This window comes from Pogoniulus pusillus, chromosome 11 (genome assembly GCF_015220805.1).
Source record: "Pogoniulus pusillus isolate bPogPus1 chromosome 11, bPogPus1.pri, whole genome shotgun sequence".
Lineage (NCBI taxonomy): Eukaryota > Metazoa > Chordata > Aves > Piciformes > Lybiidae > Pogoniulus > Pogoniulus pusillus.
The window spans coordinates 19,748,761-19,775,854 of NC_087274.1; the positions used below are offsets into that span (position 1 = coordinate 19,748,761).

General features: G+C 40.6%; 1 protein-coding gene and 1 long non-coding RNA gene across 12 annotated transcripts in view; one reads left to right on the plus strand and one right to left on the minus strand.

Annotated features, from left to right (window-relative positions):
- Positions 1 to 27,094, plus strand: part of KCNIP4 (potassium voltage-gated channel interacting protein 4) — a 332,118-nt gene that overhangs the window by 299,038 nt on the left and 5,986 nt on the right. For all 11 annotated transcript variants that reach the window (XM_064151345.1, XM_064151342.1, XM_064151349.1 and 8 more), the window contains 2 exons: positions 19,718 to 19,787; positions 25,732 to 25,802. In XM_064151345.1, coding sequence (XP_064007415.1) covers positions 19,718 to 19,787; positions 25,732 to 25,802 — 141 coding nt within the window. The remainder of the gene's footprint in view (positions 1 to 19,717; positions 19,788 to 25,731; positions 25,803 to 27,094) is intronic.
- Positions 16,228 to 27,065, minus strand: LOC135179490 (uncharacterized). The gene is made up of 2 exons (XR_010304015.1): positions 26,873 to 27,065; positions 16,228 to 17,880 (listed from the first exon to the last, which is right to left on the minus strand). It is a non-coding gene; the product is annotated as an uncharacterized LOC135179490 (long non-coding RNA).

Genomic DNA, 27,094 nt, shown 5'->3' on the forward strand with positions numbered 1-27,094 from the left:
GAACTTTTTCCTCTTCTTGAATACAATATCACAGAGATGCTACCACCACTGCTGATTGTATCAGCTCTGGCCAGCAGTGGGTCCATCGTGGAGCTGACATTGGCTGTGTTGGACACAGCAAGATTCTAGTGCTCCCGTTATCAAAACCTTTGCACACAAACCCAGTGCATTCAGTATCCTGTTTTCAGAAGTGTCCAGATAAAGAAAAAAAAAAAAAGAATAAGGGGAATTTAGAGTGACAATTCCCCTTTCATACTGTTCTCTCTCATTCTGCTACTGAAATACTTCCTGTGCTGAAAGTTTGAACTGCATCTTTGTATTATACGTACTTTAGCCAAAGTTTCGCTCATAAACTGTGATAATTACTTTTTGAACCTACCAGGGTATTTTTGACATCCAGCATCCTCTGGGAAATTAGCTCCATACATAATTATGCCTTCTGTGAAAAATAATTCATTTCTGTGTCAAACCTGCTGCCTTTTAATAAGTTATTTATAGTATTTCTGCTATGAGAAGGTGAATAACTATTACCATTACTTTTCCAAGATACTCTCTGTTTTACATGCCTCCATCACATTTCCTAGTTCCTTCTTGTCCCAACTGGAAAAAAAGAAGTCTGTAAATTCTCACTCCAGCCCAAAGATTTCACTGAGTCCTGACTAGTGCAAGAATGTCTGTTCTGAGATAGGCATGACCAGAACTTCTCACAGCTTATATCCAGTTATTTATTGCTTATGATTTTGAGTTACATATAGTTCTGGCTGACTTCAGATGAGCGAGCAGCAAATACTCCTGTATTTCTGTATTGTTGGCTTGATCTATTATCCCTTTTTTTACTTACACAAAATTTAAAAGGGTTTTTTAAGAATGTATTTTTATCCATTTGATTTTCTGATGTAGGAAATTTAAACATCATGTCCAGCAAACAGTAAGCCAAGCTGAAGTATCGTAGGGTCTTAGCATCTCTGTACACACCTGAAAACTAAAGAGAGTCTCAGCTTACACTGTAGTAGTGCAAGCAGTGCTCTAGGAAACAAGAATCATAGACTCAGTCAAGGTTGGAAGGGACCATAAGGATCAGTTAGTTCCAGCTCCCCTGCCATGGGCAGGAACACCTCCTGCTAGATCAGGCTGTCTAGATCCTCATCCAGCCTGTCCTTAATCACCTCCAGGGATGTGGCTTCCACCACCCCCTGGCCACCACATTCCTGGGTCTCACCACCCCATGGTGAAGAAATAGAGGTTAAGTGCAGGAAAGGCCCAGAGAATATTGAAATGCCTATCTTGGCAATGGCTGTTTTGGTAGTGGTCAGGGACAGCATTTAAAATACAAGAGGAGATATACTGGAACAAACAGAAGGTAGGCTAAGTGCCTTCAGATGACCTAACAACTAAAAGGAGAAGCACCATGGGAGAACCTATGCCTTTATTCAGTAGTTCAGGCATTTTAAAGCTTCTATACTATCCTTCTCAGCCTTCCCAGGCTCAAAAGAGTGTGCCTACCACTCTGGTTGTTGATGAATTGTTGCTCAGCTGCCATCACAGTAGGACCTCTCCATTCTGTATTTGGCTTCCTGTCATCCCATTTCTTGTAAATTGAAATAGTGATTGCTGCAGTCATTAACCTTTCAAACCAATGGCTCTGTGGCAGGCCTGGTACAAGTGGTACTTCACAATAAATTGCAAGGACTATCAAGCATGCACTCAACATGTGGCCTTTCTTTCTCTTTTGTCCATTGATAGGTCTCTCACAGTATTAAAAATGTCCCCGAGCAATGGCACATTTCCATTTGAGATATACTTAGATAAATGCTTCTGCTGCTCAAAAGATGCTCCTGTGCTGAACTTAAATGTTAATGATCTTTTCATTTTGCTTGATTTTTCCCACCAAAAATTCTGCCAAACTCTATGTTGGGAAACAACTTGCCCGGAAAAGTGATTTTAACCAGAAGTGATTGTTATCACAGGAAGTGTAAGTTGAAGTCATGCACACATGAAAATGTCCCTGGATACATACTGTAGCATTAGGTAGGCATCACTATACCTGTGACATTTACTGGGAAAACATTTCTGAGATACTTTTCTTCCCTACTGCTGTTAAGCAAACAAAGCAGACGACAACAGTAAGATAATAACTCTGATAACTCAGAGATAGGCTCCCTGGTCACACTACCTATCTCTGCAAGGATACCTTTGTGCATAACTCAAAATATGCTAATTTATTCCAATATTTTTTTCCATTTCAATCGTGGCTTGATGGGAGCATTGTATTACTGTACATTGCATTTCTAAGTCTCACAGAAAAGTTTAATGAAAACTCATTTTGTAGGTGATAAATCTCATTTATTGATTGTTTAGAGCATTTGAGGTTTGCACAATGAAATGCAGCTATTTTTATTGTCCTTTTCTGGAACATTCCTTCCCTTTTGTTTGTTCTGCTGTTAGTGTCATACAGGAAAAAAAAAATAATGAGGAGAAAGTGCTTGTTTTATCTATTTAACTCTATTTTCAGTCTAATGAAGAGGAAATAAAAACATGTGGTTCATGGTATGTGCGTTCATCTAAGATGTATCTACATACCCAACTGTGAAAAAACATGCATAGGATATTTGTGATGAGTTGGACTAGGCGACCTTCAGACTTCTCTTTTGGTGCAGAGATCTGTGAGTTTGTGGTCTGAACAGCCCACATTCAGATTAGAAAAGTAATTTAATATCCAGGTTTTACGGAGGTGCTGAACCCTCTGCATGACATATGAACAGCAATGCTGTGGACATGCAGAGGATGTGTTACACAATGAAGCACCAACAGCTTCTCTTTTCAAGTAGGTGCAGTCCTGACACCTGAACAGGTTGTACCTCATGCATATAAACCTGCTAAATTTGTGTCATAGAAATGCCAATAAAATAGGAATAGAAAGAAAATTAAAAAGAAAAAAAAGGAAAATGTAGAAGTTCTGAATTTTGCTAGAAAATCAGATAGTAATAAATCAAATTGAAAATTAATATCTCCTATTAGAAAACTCCTGTGACTTGCTTAGTTTTAAGAAGCTAAACAATAGATAGCAGCATAATGACACTTTCCAAGCAAGTAAACCTAGAAGCTGGATACTGTGTCTGCTGTCAGCAGGCAGACTTTACCTTTTTCTGTGTAGAGAGAGGTTCTGAAGGCATAAATGCACTTAGCTCAACCCTCCATTTTTAAAAACTGAGTTATTATTTACCAGTTGTGCTTCAGATCTGTTGTTTTGTCAGCTTTAGATGACTGAAGAAAATCTTTTTCTTTTTTTAAATGAAAACAAATCTCCAAAGAAACCCTACCAAGGCAGAATTCTTTTCAAAAGCCCTGAGCACAGAAGGAACTTTTCCATATTTCAAACAAGACTATGTGAAAATCTTTTAACTATCTTGAGCCGTAAATAATGCTTACAGCCATTTTATTTTTCATTCAGAAGATAGTCCAGAAACTTGAAAATTTCCAAATCTAAGAGAAATTATAATTTGGGAGTACAGTTTGACAAGCCTAGCATATAGTTGTCAGTCAATTTACAGACCCTAATGCATTCAGTGGAGATTCTCATTTCAATTAGTCTCGCAGTTGCTGGCAGAGATTGAAATCTTCTTTTTGAAAGTTAATAATGAACTCAGTCCCTACACTTCTATTCATCTCATGACTTACTGCTGCTCATGGAGATAGTTCATGTTGTGTTCACTAGGGAAAAACTGTCATCTAGCATGCCAAGGACTGTTTTTGCATTAGTGATTGCTTACTTTTGAATTGTCTCTGAAAAATGTAGAAGCCAAATCCCTAATTAAGCAGCATGTAAGAAGAGGGGAATTTTAAGCACCAAGTATCAATAGCAGTGTAAAATACCAAATACCTCTAAAATTAGTTGCTCTGAAAAACTCAATGTTATATTTTGGTGGAATTGTGTTGCTCTGCATGCTAACCAGTCTGTCCTGTTTGAAGCTGCCAGTCCTCTACCCTGTGCTCTTGTATGGTCCCAGCAGGGCTTATGGTAAGATGTGCCATCAGTCATGCCAGGCTGACACTTGATGCACAGGATGTGTCTTCTGCTCTGCTGGCCAGCTGCTTACTGTAACTTATCTGCTGGCTGAGCTGTTTTCTACCACAGAGCTTTCATGTGGATCAGTATATGATATCTGAGGAATACAGATGTTGATGAACTAGAATATGAGCAGCAAAATATCTTCTTCCTCAGTGCAGTTACTCATTTGCTGCATCTAGACTAAGTATTGCAAAGCTTGGCACTTGAGTTTTGTGCAGTTGTTGGGTTTTGGTTTCTTGGGTAATCATAAATGTTAGAGATGTAAAATTTGGTGCAATGCACAACTGATGGTGACATTTAAAAATTTAGGAGTGGATGCCTCGTATTTTAGAGGGAATGGAACAAAGCCAGAAATGGGTAGATTCAGACTGGATGTAAGGAAGAAGTTCTTCCCCATGAGCATGGTGAGACCCTGGAACAGGTTACCCAGGGAGGTGGTGGAAGCCTCATCCCTGGAGGTGTTTAAGGCCAGGCTGGATGAGGCTCTAGACAGCCTCATGTTCATGGCAGGGGGACTGGAACTAGATGATCTTTGTGGTCCCTTCCAATCCTGACTGATTCTGTGATTTTCCTTTTTCTCACCTGTCCCCTTTTCTTTATGAGGTGAGATGAATAGTAACTCTAAGTGGGTTTGGATCTTTATAATTTTTCTTTTTTTGAATTCCTGATCAATTTAAACAAAAACAACAACATGTACATTTCATCAGAAAGCAGTGAAACCATCAAAAACCTCTTCTTGATTTCAATAGAATTAATTTCTAATTAGAATTGCCTTCAGCATTACATCTGTGATGAAAAATAAACACTTGTGACTTTCCAAAGAAAGCAGCAAAGCACAGGTAACAAAGCTTCAAGGTCAGCTCTTCAGTGTCATGGAAATGTATTTCATTGAGCCAACCTGCATTTACCTTTGAGTGAAAGTAAAAAATCCAGTATCTAGCAGAGCCCATGTTCTTTAGATCAGCTGGACATTTGCACAGTTGCTCTTCTCTCTGATTATGAGAATGATTCTCACGTTAACTTCCAAGTAAGGGGATTTATTCAACCCAATCAATTCCAGTGTGAAACACACTTCAAGGACCTTAGATATGGTGAGTATAGCAGAAGAAATAGAAGCAAATACATTAGAAGACAGCATGATTCAGTAAGCACAGCATGAAACTAGAAGTCTAAAGACTCTAGCCTTTTGGCTCTCGGGCTGGCTTATTAACTGCCACACCTTTAAAAGTCTTAACTATCACACTAAAAAGCCTTCTGGGTTGCAAGAGACCATTATACTAGTGCTCTGCTGCCTGCATGGGCTCTGCATTGACAACCACCTAATTTAATGTCTCTCGTCTGACAACCAAAACCTTTTAGAGCGTCCTTGGCTATCTGAGAGGTTGCTTCTCAGCCTTTGATCAAAGCCTCCTCAAATACACCCTGGGAACAAAGTGGGGAGCACCAGTAGGAGGGCTGCTAGTTGTGGGAAACTGAACTTTCCCAGGAACTGGAGATAGCAAAGTTCATCCTTACAGGAGAGAAAAATGAACAGTGAATTCCTCAGCATTAAGAGTGAAATGTGTGTTGTGTGAGCAGCATGTTTGAACTGTTATCCCCCAAAAGGCCAAGCTCTATATCCATCAAGTGGAAATAAGAGTAATTGAGTAACCTTGCAGCTGAAAACTGCACTGTGCTGGGAACATGTGGTATGTGTAGCAATTATTTGCCTACTCCATTTATGCATCTCTGATACTGTGGGCTTACAGAAAGGAATGTGATGAATATTTTCACAAGTAACCCCCTGGTAGCTGGGTATGGATGGCAGTGTTTGTCTGTGGCACACTATCTGCCATGCACCATCATAGGTACCAGGGCAGCAGACACACGCTTGTGCTTACGATTGCTGGTGTCAGCTCTAAGCACTGGATGTAGGCATACAGGAAGAGTATTGTACAGGCTAATAAAGTTGGATCAACAGGCCAGAAATCTAGGTTTAAGATCTTCCATATTGTTTGGTGAAGCTGGTGAAGGGCCTAGAGAATAAATCTTGCAAGGAGTGACTGAAGGAGCTGAGGATGGTTAGTTTCAGGAAGAGGAGGCTGAGACCTCATTGCTGTCTAAAGCTTCCTGAAGGGACTTTATGGAGAGGCTGCTGCTGGTCTCTTCTCACAGGTAACTGGAGACAGAACAAGGGGGAATGGCCTCAAGCTGAGGCTGGGGAAGTTTAGAGTGTTTAGAAGAAGAAGAGTTTAGAATCAACCAGGTTGGAAGAGAAGTGGATATTAGGAAAAAGATTTTTATGGAGAGAGTGGTCAGGCACTGGAACGAGCTGCCCAGGGAGGTAGTGGAGTCACCAATTCTTGGTGATCCTGAGGGTCTTTTCCAGGCTGGGTGTTTCTGTGATTCTGTCTTGCTGAATAACCCAGTTCATCTCACATTCTTCTTTCACCTCTTTCCTAAGTTTTTAGGTCATAAGCTTTTTGCCAGTCTTCTCCATGTCCTAAAAAATGAGTCCATGTAAAAATCAGAGCACTGTGGGTGATTTGTTACTGTTAGAAAAGTTTTAAAGCAGGTAATGTTTGTTTCCTTTCTCCAGAGAGAGATGAGAAATAAGAGTGACACAGCATAAAACAACAGAGAACTTGAATCTGATTTTGCATCTGCTTTCACATTAAAGTTGACACCAGCAAGTAATGGAAAGTTTATCAGTTTTTATCTCTCTTTTTATCACCAATTCTAGATGCTTGTAATTTTTAACTGATGAATTTGTATTGTTATTCTTCTGGGCTAAAAATCCTGCCTCTCCTCAAAAAATTTTGCAAAATTTCATTGATTTTCATGGAACATGCCCAAATGTCTTGGAGATTTAGGGCCACGTAGATGATCAGAGGGCTGGAGCACCTCTCCTATATGAACAGACTGAAAGAGTTGGGGCTGTTCAGTCTGGAGAAGAGGAGGCTCCAAGATGACCTTATTGTGGCCTTCCAGTATCTGAAGGGGGCCTACAAAAAAATCTGGGGAGGGACTTTTTAGGCTATCAGGTAGTTGTAGCAGAAATTAATAATAGGTTGTGAATTATGACTATTGCTTCCTGTATTAATATTAATTTTTATTATTAATATTCAAAAGTCGGGAAAAATCCCTGAGGCTCTTTGGATTTTCGGTCGACAAGAAGCAACTGCATAGAATTAAACAGTTTAAACAAGCAGAACTTGGGAAACAATAACGTGAGCTGCAACTCCTGGCCACCTGTTGATGAGCTGCAAAGGAGGAGCTGCTCCCTGCAGACAAAGGCACGGTGCAGAGAGGCTGGTGCAGAAAGGCAGAACGTTGAAAGGCTGCTGTAGAAAGGCAAAAGTAGAAAGGTGCAAGTTTCTAAATCATCTCCCTTTATATGCTCGGTTTTGCAATCAAACTGGCCGGTAGGCACTGGCACCATTCTTCTGGCCAATGAATTCAAAGCTTCCTGCCTCTGCCTCCTTTGGCTATGCAGGCACATTGAGGGCAGCACAAGACACCTGGCACGAGGTGCTAAGCCCTCTAGCCCTCAAGGTTTGCTGGGAGGGGAAACCCTTATTCTTTGCTCATCTACTCACTCCTGGACCCCAGCACAACAGAAGGAGGAGAGCCAGGGTTAAATCTGCCCGGCAGGATTTGTGCCCTACCAGGACAGTAGTGGCAGGACTGGGGGGAATGGAGCAAAGCTGGAGATGGGTAGGTTCAGCCTGGACGTGAGGAGGAAGTTCTTCACCATGAGAGTGGTGAGAGCCTGGAATGGGTTGTGCAGGGAGCTGGTTGAGGCCCCATTCCTGGAGGTGTTTAAGGCCAGGCTGGATGAGGCTGTGGGTAGCCTGATCTAGGGTAGGTGTCCCTGCCCATGGTATGGGGCTTGGAACTTGATGATCCTTGTGGTCCCTTCCAACCCTGACTGATTCTATGATTCTAGGATTTTGTGTTCTTCACTCTAAAAATGCCTGCTTGAAGGCTCAGAAGCCCCGGATAGAAACTTAATTACATTTTGTTCAGCTGATTTGTCCCCCACCACATTAACTGTCTGTGATGGAGAGAACATTGTGTTCTTTCTGTCTGTCAGACAACTGTAATTTAGTCATAACTGGCTCTAAAAATCTTCAAGTCCAGTCCCAGAGGAAGATATTCCCATGAAGCAATACCAAAATGCGTTCTAATTATGAATTCTTTACCAGTAGATAAGCTAGTACTTGTCTCTGTTGCCCTGTGCTGGAAAATCCTGATCCTTTTTTTTTTGTTGTTTCTTCAGAATATTTTATTTTTTTCTCTTATATTAATAAGCCATGAAAAAGTATACATCTTAATCAAGGCATTCCTGCCATTCAGTTGGAATATGCCAGGGCTATCCAGAGTTCTCGGTTCAGCAAAGGACCTGAAATTGGAGGTTGCAGATTTTGGTCTGCCAACACGAAGCCTTTCTTCATGTGATCATTGCTTTCTGCATTTAGAGCTTCTGGAAGCAGAATCCTCTGAGAAATCTCAGGGCAGTCTGAGAAGTTTTCTGCTTCCTTTCTCAATGAAGAACTAATCAGCATCCTAAGATCGAAGCCCATCCCTTTTCAATTACTGTGACTGTCTCAACACCACACAGGTTAAGAACAGGCTAGAAGCATATGTAAAGGAATTGATAGTTTTTTTCTGTTTCTTATCTCTAAGTAGTACAATTCTCCAGATTTGAGTCTCAATCAAATAACCACAATGGAGCTAGTTCAAAAAAGCAGTAAAAAGTCCACCACACCTCCAGGAGTGTTGAAAATAAATAAGTCATATAGCATCTGCTTCAGTGAGCAAGAGATGTAGTACCATCCTCTGCGATGGAGCCCAAGTTATAGCAGCCTTATTTTCTTATTCTGTTCCCAGAAGTTATGGAACAAAGACAAATTTTATGTGTCATAAAATTAAGCAGGTTTTGCAAGAAGTTTTTATGCCCAGCCATTTCGGCCTCAATGAATCTCCATAAAGAATGATATAACTATGAGAAATGAAATCTCTTTCTTTGGCCTGCCCTGTATGACAGATAACTCATTTTCAGTTGTGTCTGATTCTCTGGTTATCTTTCTCCCTTCTCCTTCTCTGCTCTTTCTGGGAACTGTCTACTGCTTCTTTTTTGTTTCTTTTTTGCTGTTCATATTTTCATCAAAATGTGCTAGCAAATATAAATCATTATTTATTTAGGTTTATTTCACTCTTCAGCTCCAATGTTTGACTTATGCTACAAATTTTAGATCTGCTGCCAAAAGCCTTGTGTCAAGTGTCCACACAGGAGACAAGGAAAGCTTCAGAGCATTCTAAATGAGATTTATATTGTTTATTTTTATTTTATTTTTTGTTGTGCCAAAGAAAATCAGTTCATATTCCTGACTGAACTTCGAATTCCATCCTGACTAATTTGTCATGTCTTCTACTGAGCTCTAGAAACAATGTCTCCTTTGTAAGTAGCAATGGTAGATCCTTCCCTGTCTTGTGGAACTGGTTGTTCCTCTTTTAAAGAGGCATTTTAAAGTTGTGCCAGGGGAGGTATAGGTTGGGTATTAGGAGAAAGGTCTTCCCAGAGAGAGTGATTTGCCATTGGAATGGGCTGTCCAGGGAGTTGGTGGAGTCGCTGTCCCTGGAGATGTTCAAGAAAAGGCTGGATGAAGCAGTGCCATGGTCTAGTTGATTGGACAGGGCTGGGTGATAGGTTGGACTGGATGATTTTGGAGGTCTCTTACAACCTGATTGATTCTATGATTCATTTAGTTTTATGTCATACTTAGATTTAGATCATTCTGGCCCCTCCAGGATCATCATAAATAATAGAGCTCAGGTGGACAAATATCTTCTCCATATAGTGTACCCATGCTCTGGGGAGCCATTTGGACAGCAGAATAAAGTATATATAGGTATGGTGTGCTGGAAAGCTGGATGAGCACAGATGTGACTGTGAGGCTTTGATACATAGAGCAGGCATCCTGTGGCAGACATTGGATGTCAGAGAGCCTCTATGATGAGAAACATTGCTCTCGCTGTGTGAACAGGGAAGAAACATTTCTTCCCATGGACTGCACCTCTCTGTCAGAGACATGGTTGTCTTGACTGGTTCTGATTTTCACTATTTGACTCAGTGAATCAGGTCCTATTTATGCCAATGCTAGGCTCAGATTTGTAAATGTATATGCAAGGAAGCACTTTTGTTCTTGTGTGTGCAATGCTGGGGCCCTTCTCAGATAAAATGTTATTAGTGGAGAAAGCAAACCCTTTGTTAAGGGATGGCTGCGTTCCTATATAAATAATGAGTACAGTGTCTGATACCCAGTTTCTAATCCAGTCCTCACTGACTTTCATGTTCTTTGCTGTTTCTGCGAGCTGACAGGGTTCTGAAGGAGCTGAAATTCTTCTGTGCTTTTCTTCAGAGTTAACACTAACCAAATATTAGCCTGTCTGCCTTTAGCATTGAATGTCTTCCAAAGAAACAAAGAACCACCATTCTGAAAAATGCTGCAATAGGATGAGTGTCTTTGATGCAGACAGATGTCCCAGGAATGCAAAGCTCACAGTGTTCTTACTTTGTGATTAAAATGAAAATTTGATTAGATATCAGTACTTAGCATCCACATTCTGTTGGCTGACAAATACACAGCAAGTCGGATCAGCCTTTCACCCAGAATATAGCTCTTTTTTCTCACCCCTGCTACACAGAGAGTGCTTCATAAATACCTTGTGCTAAATTCAGGCTTTCACGTTCTCAAGTATGGCTAGAAAATATTAGTAATCGTGATGCTCTGCTAAAGGTTAGCAGAAGATGGTTAGAACAGTTTCCTCTCTTTAAAGGCACAAGGAACTTCTAGGCAAAATTAGAGCACCCTCCAAACTTCTACATTCTAACTCCCTCAAGTAAGAAAATACAAAATAAATGCCTCCATGGCTTTAGAGTAGAGAACTGACTCAACAATTGTTGTTAGGACTGGTGATGTCCTTCATTCTGCTCATGTGAATCAGTTGAGCAGGTCTAAGTGAGTGACCAGCACTTGCCAGCAAGGAGCTGTTCCCACTCCTCTGACCTACAATTTCAGTCGATTTGAAGGGGCTTGATGAAAAGCCAGGAAGGTGTGAAAGGTGAGTCACAGAAGCAGTGCTCACCTAAATACATCTTCTCTCAGGAGGCTGAGAACCTGGTCTGTACCAAAGTGTTTACTATTAACTGCACCTCTGAGTATCTGAAGCATAGTTTCTGCTACATTTAGTTTAATTGTAGCTCCTGCCTGTTTGTGAAGGAAGGGTTGTAGAATGCCCTCCTGCAGTGACAAACAAGGGCACAACCAGTAAGCGCCTTTCAAATGCCAGAGACTCCTCTATAAAGTTTGGTATGTGAAGCTTTGGGGTGAGCTTTTAAGTTCAGCTCTTTAGTTTTGTTGTTTACTACTGTTTTGCTGCCACTGCTAGTAACAGGAAACTAAAAATTATGCTAGTCTGTGGGCACTGCTAAGCAAAGAGCAGTGCTGATTGAAAGTGTTTCTGGCATCTTGCCTGCTGCATGGTGGAAGCAGCCAAAGTGTTGATTGTTATTTACTGTGTGAAGCTGCACATGCTGGATGTGGGCCAGTTCTGTTATTTCTGCTTGTTTTCCTCTGAAACCACCACAGACTGAAGGGGGTGGGAAGAGGCTTTTGTTCATCAGTGGGAGGCTCAATGTCTTGTACATCTTCACCGTGCCATTGGGGAGCACTATCATAGCTCTTCTAGAGGAGGCTAAATAGAAGCAAGAAGTTTTGTGTTTTGCCTGACGAGACAAGGCTTGAAATGAATTTTCACATGTCTTTCACCAAGAGGTGTCAGGGACTGCTTCAGCCAGATCCACTGGCTTCCACACTGTTCCTAGAAATGTGTGCTGCTCTCACTGAGCTAGAAGGTGAGTCTGCAGCTTCTGTGACAGTAATGCTAACACAAGCTCTACGGGCTTTTAGTTGATGTAATTGTACTGTGCTTTGGATCAGGGAGAACAGATAGAAAGAAAGAATGTGCTCTAATGGCCAGGAGGGGCAGTGCTGCTCTGAGGTGTCTTGGAAGGGCTGTGGCTAGTAGGTCAAGAGAGCTTCTCCTGCCTCCCTACTCTGCCCTGCTGAGGCCACATCTGGAGTACTGTGTTCAGCTCTGGGCCCCCAGTTCAAGAGGGACATAGAACTGCTTGAGAGAGCCCAGCACAGAGCCACAAAGATGATTAAGGGAATGGAACTTCTCTCTTACAAGGAGAGACCGAGGGAGCTGGGGCTGTGCTGCTTGGAGAAGGGCAGACTGAGAGGTGACCTCATCAACGTTTATAAATATGTAAAGGTGAGTGCCAGGAGGCTGGAGCCAGGCTCTGCTGGGTGATGCTTGATGACAGGAAAAAGGGGCAATGGGTGAAAGCTGAGGCATACAAAGTCTCATGTAAACATGAGGAGGATTTTTTTCCCTGTGAGGGTGACAGAACACTGGAACAGGCTGCCCAGGGGGGTTGTGGAGTCTCCCTCTTTGGAGATATTCAAAATCTGCCTGAACACATTCCTGTGTGATCTGCTATAGGTGATCCTGCTGTGGCAGGGGGGTCGGACTGGATGAGCTTTCAGGGTCCCTTCCAGCCCCTGACATTCTCTGATTCTCTGATTCTATGTCCCTTTAGACCCAGTAATTAGTGCACTCTATTTGGGGATGCCTCCTGTGTTCTAGATCCCGCTTGTAAAACTTATTACTCTCTATATCATTCATCTCATACAGCTTCTACAAAAACTGAGAAAAGAATTTCTTCACCCTTATTAGTAGCTCCCAAGGCTCACAAGTATAGTCAGGTATACCAGACTACAGCATGTTCTTTTATGGGCTGATCTGCACGGATTAATTCTGCATTAACTGAAAACAAAGTTGTTTTGTAGAGAGTAATGTCCCTTTTCATGTTCTCCAATCTAATCTAAGATATAACTTTAACATATTCCATCATTCCTCACTGTTTGGTTATATGATTGTACAGAAGTTATTTTTTGTTTCTTTTTAATGTAAAGCAAAAACTGTTTCAACATAGAAGAGCTTTAAAAACATGGTTTATAGTCCACTTCTGAGAAAACTAAGATGAGAAACCAAATTAGATAAAAAACCCTCAAGAACTAATTCAGGTGGGAGGTTAAATTAATAGCTGTCCCTTTTCTGAGAACACAGAAAAAAGTAGAAGTGCTAATTGCAATTTAAAAACCCAGCACTTTTCAATGTAATTGAATTGAACACAGGTTATTCATTAGAGAGAACGAGTGAAAATCCATCAAGCTAGAAATAGGTCATTATAAGCATTCCTATATGTAGTGTGCATTGTTGTACATAGCAGGGTTAACATCCCACTGATGTAAAGAACATTAATGCTGTCTTTAAAATTTTCATAACAGTAATTTCAAGCAGAGTAATAGATAAAAATGAAAAATCTCCACACCACCTTGTACTTCAAGCTTTTGAAATTCCTACTTACTGATTATCTTCATGTGTCTTACACATATTAATATACCAAGACTCTCATCTCTCCTACAAAGTAGAAAAGACTTCACTAATGTGCTAATTCATCTTCATTTTACTCCAGGAAGCTTTTTTAGGAGAAAAAAAAAATCTTTCAGCTATTAACTGCATTTTAAGTACACTTTGTCCTATGCCCTTTATGTGTTCTACTCTAAATAGACATGGCATAATTATTATGGAGCATGAGTTATGCTCAAACCACAAACCAAAAATCTCCCTGATTTAGTCCACTGCTGATCTCTCTGTTATCTCTGGATCCATATTAGCTTGAAAGTTTTGTTGTTTATCAGGTCATTAATTGAATAAATACAGAATATAATTTTAAAACATTAAGAAAGTTAGTGAAATATTTAAATGACTTAAGGGAGTATGCAAATTGATTTGGGTATAAATCATGTTTCTGAGTTGTTTGAGGAATTATCTTCTCTTTGAGAAAATTAACTGATACTCTATTAATGAGTAAGAAGCATATAGAAGGCAGCAGCTCTGGCTAGAGTAGCTGCTAACCCAGCTACTAAACCAGTATGAAAGGCTGCAGAATTGAAGAGAGCTCCCTGTCTAGCAGAAGGAAAGAAATGGCACTTTCTCATCTACACTGAGTGTGTCTTTAATCTGTCATGCTTGCTTTTATGGTCTCATCTGCACAAATCACTGCCAGAACAAACTTTTCCTTTGAGCCTGTTTGGTGGCCGCTACTGATGATCAGGCATCCAATGCTCTTGTGTTCAACACTTTCTCTTGCCCATCACTTCCACTTCAGCCTGCCTCTGTTCGTCTTCCTGTCTTTGCACATTTCTTGGTAATTATCAGCAGCTCCTTCAGCCGCTTTCCAGGGAAGACAGGTAAGGTCTGGACTTGTTCCATTATATCACAGACCTGGCCAGGCTTCAAAGTGATAAGTGTGAGGATAGCATAAACCCAATCTTCATTCTTTGAGTAGCTTGCTAATCATCCTCCCAGTCCATTGAAAAGCTGGCTTTTGTAGTAGTCAAACAGCAAAGCTCTAGGAACACAGAGATGGGTAAATAATGCAGTTGTCTGAGCAAAAGAGTCAAAGTAGGCATCTTTTCTGTAGTCATTGCAATTATATCATTCATGAACTAATTTCCTACAACCTTCCTCAGATCTCCTATTTGACATGTTGAGGTGTTCAATGATAAATCTATACAAAGGAAATTAAATGTTTCTGTTCATCTAGTTTCAGAAAGAGGTGTTCAAAGCAGGAGCCCAAAGACTGACAGTGCAGCACTCCACAAGATGCCAGTTCAAAGAAGCTGTCCAGAGAAATGAAAGTCTGTAACAGATTACAGACATGGGGTTTTTTTCTTTTACTTCATAGGAAAAGCAACCCCATGAAAAGTTATCAACATCTAATGCACAATAGCTTGCAAATAGTTCAATCTCTGTGATTTCATTGCCCTCTTGGAGGGATATGACTGTGTTAGGAAATCATGAGCTCTCCTCTCTTCACATCTGCTATTTCTTCTCCTGCCATTATTTAGAACAAAAGAAATGAAAAAGCATAACCATGGTTTTCTATGATTTAATAAAAAAATCTCTATTAATGGTTAAGGGAAAAGATCTTCTGAACTAACTATTCCCAGGTTAGCCTCCCCAGTCTCATTTTCTAGTGCTTTGTTCAGCGTATTTCAAATATTTCAAGAGAGGATTTCTCTGAATTAGCTTTTTGAGGCTGCTTCACAGGCTAGTGCATGGCATCTCTTTTAAGGGATATCTTTTGAGAGATTTTTCAGACTGCATTTGCTTTTCCTTTCATGACATCAAAACCTTCTTTCCCCCAGCAACCTCATTTTGTTTGGATCATCTACTTTGAAGTCTGACTAAAATTCACTTTTATTAGCTGCTGCAGGCTTTCCCCCTCCCCCCTGCTTTTAGTGTTTCTCCTGCTTTGGCCAATCATGTGAGCTGAACTCCAGCAATGCCATCCAACCCCTTTTCACAAAAAATCACTCCTGATATGTGTTCTGCTTTTTCTATTGGAAAAAAACCTCACCAAACCCACCCAAAACAGTATCAAAAGTGAACCCTGTACTCTTGAGAGTACTTTCAGCACTAGTACTCACTCCAAAATAAATAGCCAATGAAATCTGGTTCTGATGAAGAGTGGCTTTATATTTACTACAGAGGAATTAGTTACAGAGTGACAAATTTATGTGTTTGTTTAACTTAGAGTAAAATACAAACCTTTATTCCTAGCATACAGTGCAAAGGTTGGTCAAAACTTGGAAGTTAGCATCTGTTGGTGCCTATGGGCACCTGGACATAGGAGCCGCTGAGGCTGCACCCCCACTACAGTTGCTGGTACATTCCTTTTCATGCACACACAAAAAGCTGGCCAAGACTCCCTTGGTGCCCAGTAGCTATGGTGTTACCCTTAGAGACCCACTCTCAGTGTCCCTTTCTCTCTGTCCACAGTTTGGGCTCCTGCATACCTTTGTGCCTCTGTGCTCCTATGGGCTCTTGGAACTAAGCCTTTGATGGGCTTATGGCTCCTGGGATGCCCTGGGAGCATTAGTTGGGCTCCCCAGCCTCCAGCATCTCTGTACTCCTCTGTGGGTCTGCAGAGAAGCTTTTATCACACAGCCTAATAAAATCCAGCATGCAGCCATGAGCAGTGTGCTTATAAAATATAAACAGTTTTATTACATATAAATAAAATACAAACAAGTTTACAAGTGTGTTAACTTGTGATTTTGTTTTCTACTCTGCTTGAAGTACATGCAGTGGTCTGCAGACACGACTAAATCATTTCATAATGTGTCAGCTAAATCTCAAAGCTGTAAGGCATAGGGAAACTGTAAAAAGCCAATTCCTGCACTGGCCCTAGAGGAACAAGGAGCAGCAGTCTTTGAATTCTCTTCTTTCTATGTCTGCATGCTGAGATTGTTAGACAAATTTGGTGTGTAAGCTTCTCCCAATGTGCAAGTATCCTCATCAGGACATTGTCCACTGTCAGAATTATTTACAATCAAACACCTAGTTAAAATGCAGCTCATTTTCATCAGTAGTGTAAGTACTTGTTTTATGTCATCTTCAAATCGTTTTCTTCAATGTCCAAGTAGGTCATTTTTCAACATTGCTTCTGCTTGTCCCATTAATATCATCCTTTTGCATGGTCCACAATCACTGCAGGTGCTGAGAGCACTTTGGCTTTTCCTGTTTGCCGTGGGAATTTGCCGTATCGATGCAAGGTGAAGCTGTTGTTAACACTCGCTCGTGCTACCGATTCTGGATTGTACCTGCTCTTCTTCCAGGGAATTATTTACTCTTTGCATCCTTTCTCTGGCTTATGCCACAGAAATAACATGGGCAAAATCTGACACGAAGTGAGAATGCAGAGGAATATTCATAAATAGCTTCTCTTACTTCATGGTTTTCACAGACTTTACCATTTCTTAAAAGTGAGCTGGGATTTTGGATCTGTCTGACTGGAAATTTGCATCTATCTGATGTCTTCTAGGCTTGATCTTGGACTGTTATGTCTGACAAATGAGGTAATGTTTGGTGATAGCATGATTAAAACTTAGTTGTGGAAGTGCTTCAGAAAGGGAAGGAAAAGATTAAGATCTGGAAGAGATTTTTAGATGTGAGGATTCAAAGCAAGGGGGTGACAGACCTCTTCTTTCAAGAACTAGGAAAGAGAGACTACATGAAATAGTAGTTATTACCCTGTTAGCCTATTGCAAGGGTAAAGAGAAAACAGACAGGAGTAAGGCAGTAGCCAGAGGAACTGAGAAGAGGCTCTGGCAGGAGTTCTCCCTGTGGATGTAGAGAAGAGTGCAGAAATGACCAGGAATAAAATTCAGTCTTTGGAGCAGCTCTGGAGCTCTGGAGAAACCCAGTGGATTGGTGAGTCTGGGAAGAAGCCCCAGGGCTGCCCTGCGTTGAAGGCCAGCTGGGAGATCACCTTAAGCAGCAGAAATTCAAAGGAGGCATTTGAAGCAAGTGTTTTTTGTGTGTCCTTTCGGAGTTGTCCAAGAAGAGTCTCGCTTAGGTAGTAAAAGGGAATCCACCTGTTGCAGTATTCTTAGAAATACTGAAGAAAAGAAGCATTTAAATAATTTACAGTTTTGGAGTGGTTCATGTGACCATATATGGGAGGGGTAATTTCCCAGAAGTAAAGCTGCAAGCACAAGAGGTCATCAAAAGACAGACCCACATTTTTTATTCTCTGTCTTTTTGTTGGGTTATATTATTTTCCTTTCAAAGGAGGGAGCACTGGACTCAGGAAAACAGTTCAACATGATTTTTTGCTCCTTTCTACTCTGCAGAAGGATAACATAATACATCATTAATGCAATTTTAAAAAGACTGTCAAAAAGCAGTTTTCTGTAACAAAATAAATGATACACAGCTGGAGGAAAGAGAATATAGTAAATGGTTTCAATAAACCTCACATTTTTCTTTCAATCTCTTTAATTATTTTCCTCTATTTTATAAAGTTTAAAGAAAGGTTAGAAAGACTTTAATTACAGTATTAATTATGGTTGGTACAATGGAGGAAGTCAGCAATAACTTGATATAAAGCCATGGGACATCCTTGACAATTACAACATTAAATCTTTTCCATTGAACTAGAGAAATCTCCTGATAAACACAAGAAAGGCAGATCTGTGAGTCATGAAAAGAACAGTCTTGGAGGTAAATGATGTTGACTATATACAGATATTTAGAGATGCTGGATTTATTTCACTCTTCCTCCCGCTCCCCAAAGGCTTTGGTTTGAGAGGCAGTGTGACCCAGCAGTCAGCATATATCTGGTCTCACAGACCTGTGTTCTAATCCTGCTCAGCAGTGACAGATTTTGTGACCAGGAAGGAGTAATTTTTTTTTTTAATTCTGTCTCTGTGACCTCTGTTTGTCTGTTCTGGCCAAACAGAATTGTTCCTTACTATGTGTTTGCACATGCTTAGTTAAGCTGGAGAGCTCATTTTGGCTGAGGATAAGTGGCATAAATCAAAATAACCCTACATCCACAGGCTTGACATGTATTTCACAGGTGGTGTATTCATCTCTCAATTAGCAGAAGTACAGTATTTGTTTCTTAGCAGAAGCTGTCAGAAAGCTATGAACATCTCCTTATTTGATCTAATACTCACAGGAAAAGCCATTACTATGCTGATAAAAGATGTTACACTGCTCTTTATCTTCATTTAAAGCTATTTCCTTCCCCCATGTTATGATTAGCAGCACACAAGTTTGAGCCATCAGTCCAAAGAGCATAGCAACAGACAAAAATACATGTGTGAACTTTTGTCTTCTCTTATTTAGCTTTGTTTTCAGAAATACTTCTAATGAGCTTGCCAGAGTTTTTTCCTCTCTGTGTTAAAGAAGGAATTAAGGCAATAACAAATTAAGTGCACTGTCCAAAGTCATCTGTAAGTCTGGCAAGCTCAGGATAAGAGGTCAGCTGTCAGATCTTTGATGTTTGCGTGTGGCTTAGTAAGCGATGCAGTATTTGTTCTGCTTTTCCTACCTCTCTACGTAAGTATTTTTTGTAAAGTCACCATTCTAATCCTTTTTTATCTCTTCCCCCACTTCCTTTCATTTTCTTGGTAATCTGCTCTCACACTTTCTGCTTATTCTTTCTTATGTATTCCATTTTGTGAAAGAGATGTAAAGAGCCAGCAGGATCTGCGAGGTTTGAATCAGATCTTCTGTGGCAGGGTCTTTTGAATTCATTGACTAAACTCTTCTGGTAGGATATGACTGCATGTTCTGTCAGTGATACCCAAGTGTAAATGCAGTTTACAATCATGTTGGTTTCCATAACATGCAAATGCTGCTTTCAGCTGTGGGAGTGACCACCTGTGGCCCACAGGAGCACTGATAGCTCCATACGCTGCGGCAGAGTGGTTGCTGCTTATGTCTGTCACTGAGGTCTCAAGACTGAAATTGAAATGTGTGGCACAAAGTAATGCTTTTGTCCCATGGGAACTCTTTAGAAGATACTCAGGACTGATAATTCATTAATATTTGGTTGAAAGTGCAAAATCAGACATAGTAACCTCTCAGAATCACATACATGTTCCATATGGTGTCTTGAACATGGGATCTACCTGGACTGGATGGGATTAATTCCTTTCAATTTTTTTTTTTCAGGAATGTCCCAGTGGTGTTGTCAATGAGGAAACCTTCAAAGAGATTTACTCTCAGTTCTTTCCACAGGGAGGTGAGTACTTGGCAGACATACCTAGTCCTACAGTGAAAAGAGTTGGGTTCCTTGGTTCCCAAGTGTGACAAAAGAGCCTGTTCAAATTAACAAGATTCTTGTCTCAAGCTCTGTCTGAACTCATGCAGTACTTCTTCCATGGTTGGGCACATTTTAAAGCATCTACTTCTGAATGAAATACAATGACAGCTACAAGAAGTCATTCTTCTATTACAAAGTTACTACCTGTGTTTGGGCATCTTTGCAAGTCAGGTTTCTCTGAGTAGCTGACTGCTTTTCAAACTGCCTGCACAGTTTTCCCCATTCTGTTTTATGCCCCATAACCTTTCACAGCAGGAATGAACACTGTAGGAGGCACTCCAGGTGTCCTTTAAGATCAGTGGCAGAACTCCCTTGATTTCTATGGAGCCGTTCTACTTCAAGGGCATGTGTTGCTAACCTTAAATTCAATTAATGAGTTTCCAGGGGCTTCATTAATTTATCTTCATTGGCTCTTAGTGCTGTGAATGTATGACTTTTTTTTGCCTTGAACCTCAGATTTTATTTTGATTTGAGTCATTTTCCTCTTTTTTTCTTCTTCTTGCTTTTACTGCTCAGTCCTCCCTCTTTATATTTTCTTGCGGCTCTTCAATCCTGCCTCTTCATCTTCTCCACAGCTCTTAAGATCTACATGTTTCCTTGAGACTGTTCATAGCCTTTTCTTTTCACTGCTATTTGAAAAATACCAAACAAACAAAACTCCACAAATAATTGATAGGGACAAAATGTCTCTCCATTAGCATTATTTTGAAGAAAGGCCTAGAAGAGCAGCATTCACTGTGGATTACCATCACTGAAATCCTTAACAAGTAGGCACACTTGGTAGGGAAGGACAAAAGACTAAAAGTGTTGACCTGCCTGTTGATTATTTCTGTATCTAAGCTTTTAAAGCTGGCTTAACAATTGTAGTTTCAGATTTTTTTTAAGGGCTTTTTTTTTTTTTTGCTAGTCTACAACTACCTGAGGGGTGGTTGTGGCCAGGAGGAGGTTGCTCTCTTCTCTCAGGTGGCCAGCGCCAGAACGAGAGGACACAGCCTCAAGCTACGCCAGGGGAGATTTAGGCTGGAGGTGAGGAGAAAGTTCTTCACTGAGAGAGTCATTGGACACTGGAATGGGCTGCCCGGGGAGGTGGTGGAGTCACCGTCCCTGGAGCTGTTCAAGGAAAGACTGGACGTGGCACTTGAGCCTATGGTAACAGGTTGGACTTGATGATCTGTGAGGTCTCTTCCAATCCTAATAATACTGTGAAAATAATTCTCCCTATGTGATTTACTACACCTTTACTACACTTAAAACAATTATTTCCTATTGTTAACACTCAGAACTGTTTATAGGCAAAGAGAGAGCACACCTGTTCTAAAAGCAAAGCTAAAATCTATTGTGGGAGTAAATGGAAGTTTAAAAATCAAATCTTTTTGGTGCAGAGTTCATTGTTACAGAAAGGAAAGTCTATTCACATAGTTAAAACTGATCTAGACTCGTTTTTTTGCTTTTACTCTTTTCCATGGTGCTAAGGCACCCTTCTGCCTGCGCCTCTGGACCTTTAGGGCAGTGGCATCATTTTGGAGGGAGGAGCTTAGGACTGTAGTGGCAGTTTATATGTTTACATTGGTGCATTCTTCTGCCTTGCTTTAAGATTCACCTGGCATAACTTCTACATCTCTCAGTTGGTTTGAAGCTCCCCATGACTCCTAAATCTGTGGTGACTTTTGCATGCGTTAGATACTATTTCTTTGTTCTCTTTGCTACTCCTAGACCCAGTTTTGCCCAGCTCCATGCCTGCATTTCTTTAACTGGCTATGAGTGAGTTGTTTATAGCTGTGTGGTCACCAGTGCCAGCCTGCACCCCATCCCCATCATCCCAATTTCAGTTGCAACTCTATTTATATGTCTGAATATTGAAAAGGGAAAAGTTTTAAGGTTGTCTCCAAATGAAGCATGTGCTGTACATGTACATCTGTGCTCCAAATGTCTATACAATGCAAAATCATAGAATCAGCCAGGGTTGGAAGGGACCACAAGGATCATCTAGTTCCAATGCTCTTGCCATGGTCAGGAGCACCTCGTACCAGATCAGGCTGTCTAGAGCCTCATCCAGCCTGGCCTTAAGCACCTCCAGGGAAGTGTACCTCCCTGGGCAACACATTCCAGGGTCGCACCACCCTCATGGTGAAGAACTTCTTGATACCCAGTCTGAATCTACCCACGTCTAGCTTTGGTCCATTCCCTAGTCATATCACTACCTGACATCCTAAAAAGTCCCTCCCCAGCTTTCTTGTAGGCCCCCTTAAGATACTGAAAGGTCACAATAAGGTCACATCAGAGCCTTCTCCTCTACAGACTGGACAGCCCCAACTCAGATACAACATGAAATACAGCCTCACATTTCAGCAAACACAATGATGTTGTGCACAATTTTAAGCTTCAGGATGACCAAACAATCCTGCAGAAGTAATTTTCCAGTGTCATCCTGCAACTCACTTCATAAAGGGACATTCAGGAGTATTCAGGACAAAGAACAGAAGGAGCAGAAAGAGGTCAAGGAGTTTGCAAGAGTAACAAAGCAGGTGACACTGGACTGCAGTAAAGGTTAAGCAGAAGTAGCTTTGTAAAGGGCTTCCCAAGCCAGAAAGGCACTCCAGTAGCTTCTTTTTAGAAAACCAGTGCCATGGAGGTGGGTGAACAGGCTCCCTGCTTCATGCTGTGAAATAGAACTTGGGATTTGCTCTTCAGCTGGGCAGGTCATAGATGAGAAGCCACACACTCAATGATTATTCCACTCCTCCTCTGTTTTGAACAGAATACATTATTATGTTCATGGTTTGATCTATAATGAGTACCATTTTTTGTCTGATGTTTTAAATCCTTTACTGATGTATTACAATGAAATTCTCAGTTAATATCTGTTCCTATCTCAACCTGTCAAAATATCGATTTAGCCTACTAGTTTTGATATCAGATCCCTGAAAACACACTTGATTTAAAAAGTTAAGCTTTCGTCTAACATAATTAATGCTCAACATCTAAAAGGCAAAGGCACAGGAGAAAGCACATTCAGTAGCTCTAATTAAAAGAGTAGTGTACCTCACCCTGCCATGGTTTTGAAGGCAAAATTCCAGACCAGAACTGCTTGAACAAATAACTCTGAAAAAGAACTGGTTTGGTTTTAATTTTTAGAAGGGGTCACTAGGAAAAAAGGATTCTTCAACTACAGGGTATTTTGTTTGATTGGTTTCATTAGTCTGTTTTGTTATTTGCTTTTTGGTTTGGCTGTTTGTTTGTTTGTTTGTGGGTTTGGCTGGGGTTTTTTGTTTGTATTTTCTTTTAATATGCCATGGTACAAAAGGAGTAGTATCCTATATCCTGTATGGGCAACAAACAACAAATGCACTCTGTTAACTTTCACATTTTCTGTAAATCCACAGAAAACACTTAGGAATCACAGAATCATAGAACTGTACAGATTGGAAGGGACCTTCAGAGATCATCAAGTCCAACCTCCTTGCCAAGGCAGGATCCCCTAGGGTAGTCTGCACAGAAAAGCATCCAGGCAGGTTTTGAAAGTCTCCAGGGGAGACTCCACAACCTCCCTGAGCAGCTTGTTCCAGTGCTCTGAGACCTTACTGTGGCCTTCCAGCATCTAAAGGGGACCTACAAGAAAACTGGTGAGGGACTTTATAGGATGTCAGGTCAAGTGAATGACTAGGAGCCAGGAGGAATGGATCTAAGCAAGAACAAGGTAGATTCAGATGAGCTGTTATGAAGAAGTTCTTCACCATGAGGGTGGTGAGACACTGGAACAAGTTGCCCAAAGATGTGGTGGAAGCCCCATCCCTGGGAGTTTTTAAGGTTGGGTTGGATGGGGCTCTGGGCAACCTGATCAAGTGTGAGGTGTCCCTGCCATAGCAAGGGGGTTGGAACTAGATGACCCTTGGGGCCCCTTCCAGCCCCAACATTAAGAAATGACTGCCAAGACAATGGGAAGCTATTTAAAATTCAGCTTACAGTAATTATACCTAATACAGTTTTTTCTCCCAAAGATCATTTACATAGCATATTCTGGTTTACAACAGAAGTCTCAGTGCATTATAGAAAACATGGCTGTTAAAGTCCTGAGTATAAACGGAAATCAATGAATTTACAGCTTTTTCAGTTAAAGTGGGAATTTATCTGCTAGGCCCTGCTTAAGCAGTTACACTGATGACTGGAAGCATGGATGAATGAACAGATGGCACTTCTTTCTGTGAGTCTCTAAAAATGCATTAAAAGACACAGGCCTTAAAGATTACAGAGTCTTTCCTTGTTACAATGACACCACAACACAGGAAACTAAGCTATTGAAGACCATACATGTTACTTACTAATGTCAGATCTGACTCTATGAAGTACACAGTTTGGAGTTTTGGTTCCTTAGGGTCAAGGTGGCATTTGAGGTGAGTAGCTCGAGACTATCATTCAGTTTAAATGAATATATTTTTTGGCTGTTACAAGTTTTCAGGTTCAAAATGAAAAGCAAAATGGTTTTGTTCCAAGAAATTGGAAAAAAAAACACATCTCAGTGCTTATGTTTTCCATGGTAGAGGGGAGTTTGTCCTGGAAGTGGGACACAGGATTTATGATGAAGTTCTACATGGGAAGAGTGATGGCCCATTGGAATGGGCTGCCTGGAGAGATGGTGGAGTCCCCATCCCTGGAGGTGTTTAAGAGGAGGCTGGATGAGGCACTTAGTGCTGTGGTTTAGTTAATTAGAAGGTTTAGGTGATAGGTTGGAGTCGATGATCTTAGAGGTCTTTTCCAACCTGGCTGATTCTGTGATTTCATAACTTCTCACTTTACTAAAAGTTTGTAAGGTCAGTGTTAATTAAACTCAAATTAATGTAAATATGTGAAATGCAAAGAGGAAAGCTGAGAATTAAAAGTAAGCAATGACTCAGAATACATTTATTTGAGTGGTTTTGAGGGAGGGAAAAGACACTGAGGAAATCTGGCATCCCACAAACCCAACAGCTCCTGCCTCACATCAAGAGGGCAGTCTCTAGAGAAGCTCTCTCTGGGATGTGTGCCTTCTGGAGCAGGCTGTGCATCTCAGAAGGTAGTCAGTGGAAATGCAAAGATCTTTATAGACACTTTGAAGCTTGATGAATTCATGCTGTCCTGTGTTTCTAAAATGAGTTGCTATGCACTGCTCAGTAGCTTTGGAAAGTATGCAAATAATTATCGAAGGCATCAGTTGTTTAAGGTTATCTTTCAGAGTCCTATTGACCACTTCAGTTAGTCACAGCCAGTTTTTCCAAGGTTTTTAAGCACATCATATAAGCAGCAAGCCAGCTTTTAATACCTGGTTCTTTGGACAGAATTTTACCTCACCTTGGGTAAGCATAAGACCTTAGTGCAGCAGCAGCTTTATGACAGGCTCAACTTCAACCTGGGTAACAGACCTGTCTTCAGAGTAGGAATAATATTCCACATGCACAGATGGTAGTGTCAGCTTGCCTCATTTAAAGAGAATGAATGAACATATTTTCCTTCTTTAACATGTGAGATGGATTCCCTGTCACTGATAAAATAGCATTCCCATTAGCAAAGATTGTTTCGGATTACAATAACTTGACTTCCTTGCTCTTCATTCGCATATCAGTGATAGCAGAAATGGGAATGAAATGGAGTAAAGCTGTTCCAGACCAGAATGTTGTATTTTCTGTTTCTAAGAGTGTAACAACCCACATATTTGCACTTACAATTCATCCTTCCTGTCGGCCAAAAAAAACCCAGAAAGTTTCAACTGAATTGAAAATGTAGTCTTGCTCTCAAAATTTGCTATTAGAGTGTATCTTTGTATCTTCTTTTTCTCGTGGATTGAAATGTGATGTGCTCACTATCAACTGTTTACTGGTTTAAATTGTAGATTCCACAACTTATGCACATTTTCTGTTTAACGCATTTGACACTGATCACAATGGATCTGTAAGTTTTGAGGTAAGTGATGCTGTTACTTTTTTTTTCCCCTGCGATTGAATATTTTGCCATTCCTTGTAATTAAGTTCAGGTTGGTGGCTTTTTTTACACAAAAAAATTATCTGACTCAAGTTTCAAGTTTGTCAAGGTGTTTAAAGATGTCATTATTTAACAAAAGTCATTGTTTTGCAGTTGTATATCCCCAAATGCTAGCTCAGACCATGCTATGTAATATTTTTATAAATGTGTTCATTAAAAAGACAACCCAATTTATGTGCAAGTCACATAAAATAATCCTTATTTTCCTCCCTGCATCTGCAAAGTGAGAAGGACTCGGTTATGGGGATGACTCAGCTGAAATAGGATTGCTCACACACTCTGCTAGTTTCAGAAGGCTCTGCAAATAAATGGCTTTAAAGCAATTGTATTTAAAAGCACAAGGGTTTGAAATGAATTCTTCCCCCATTTAACTGCCTGATCTGTTTTCAGACTTTCTCTGCTCAAGCTGATGTCATCAACACAACAACAGGGTAAAAAAGTCAATGCACTGCAATAGTTTACATACAAACTGGGTGCATAAAATAATGCTAAGGAGCCATTAGTTTAAGTTATGGAATTTTAAAAAAGCTTATTTATTAATTTATTATTTCTCCACAAAGATTTACTGAGGGATAAAACAATGAGAAAGCCACCAACAACCTTGCTAAGAGATTACTAATCACTGCTGGGAACAAAACAAATACAAGTTAATCCTAGATCACAACCAGGTGCTCTATACATCTGCAGTGCAGAAATGAAAGGTGAGCAAGCTTTGATACTGAGCACACAGAGGCATCAGTACAGGTGCAATGGTACTGCATTTTCCAGCCCTTCACTAAGACATCCTCCTTTCTTTCAGAATAAAAGTTAGACACAGGTGGCTTTGGCATTTAATGGAGTCCTTCACAGGTATCAGCATGCACAGCAGGAAGCAAGTTAGAAATAGGAAGCTGTGGAATGGAGCAAAGGGAAACACCAAAGCACAGACTTCTGTGCTTTTAATATCACTGTCACAGACTCAAAAAACACCTGACTTAGAGCTGCATTCATACCTCCTTTGAAGTTTTAGGCCCCCTTGTGACTGTAGATTGGATTCATGTCTCCTCATTAGATGCTTAGCTGAGCAGGACTGTTCTTCTCACTGGACAGTATTTGCCTCCTTAGGAGATGTAAACCTCTGAGCAGTACTGTGACTCTTACTTCAAAAGTAAACAGGCTCTTAAAGCAGAACTCCTCTCTTCCCAGACTCTAATACTCTAACAGGGACCTAAGAA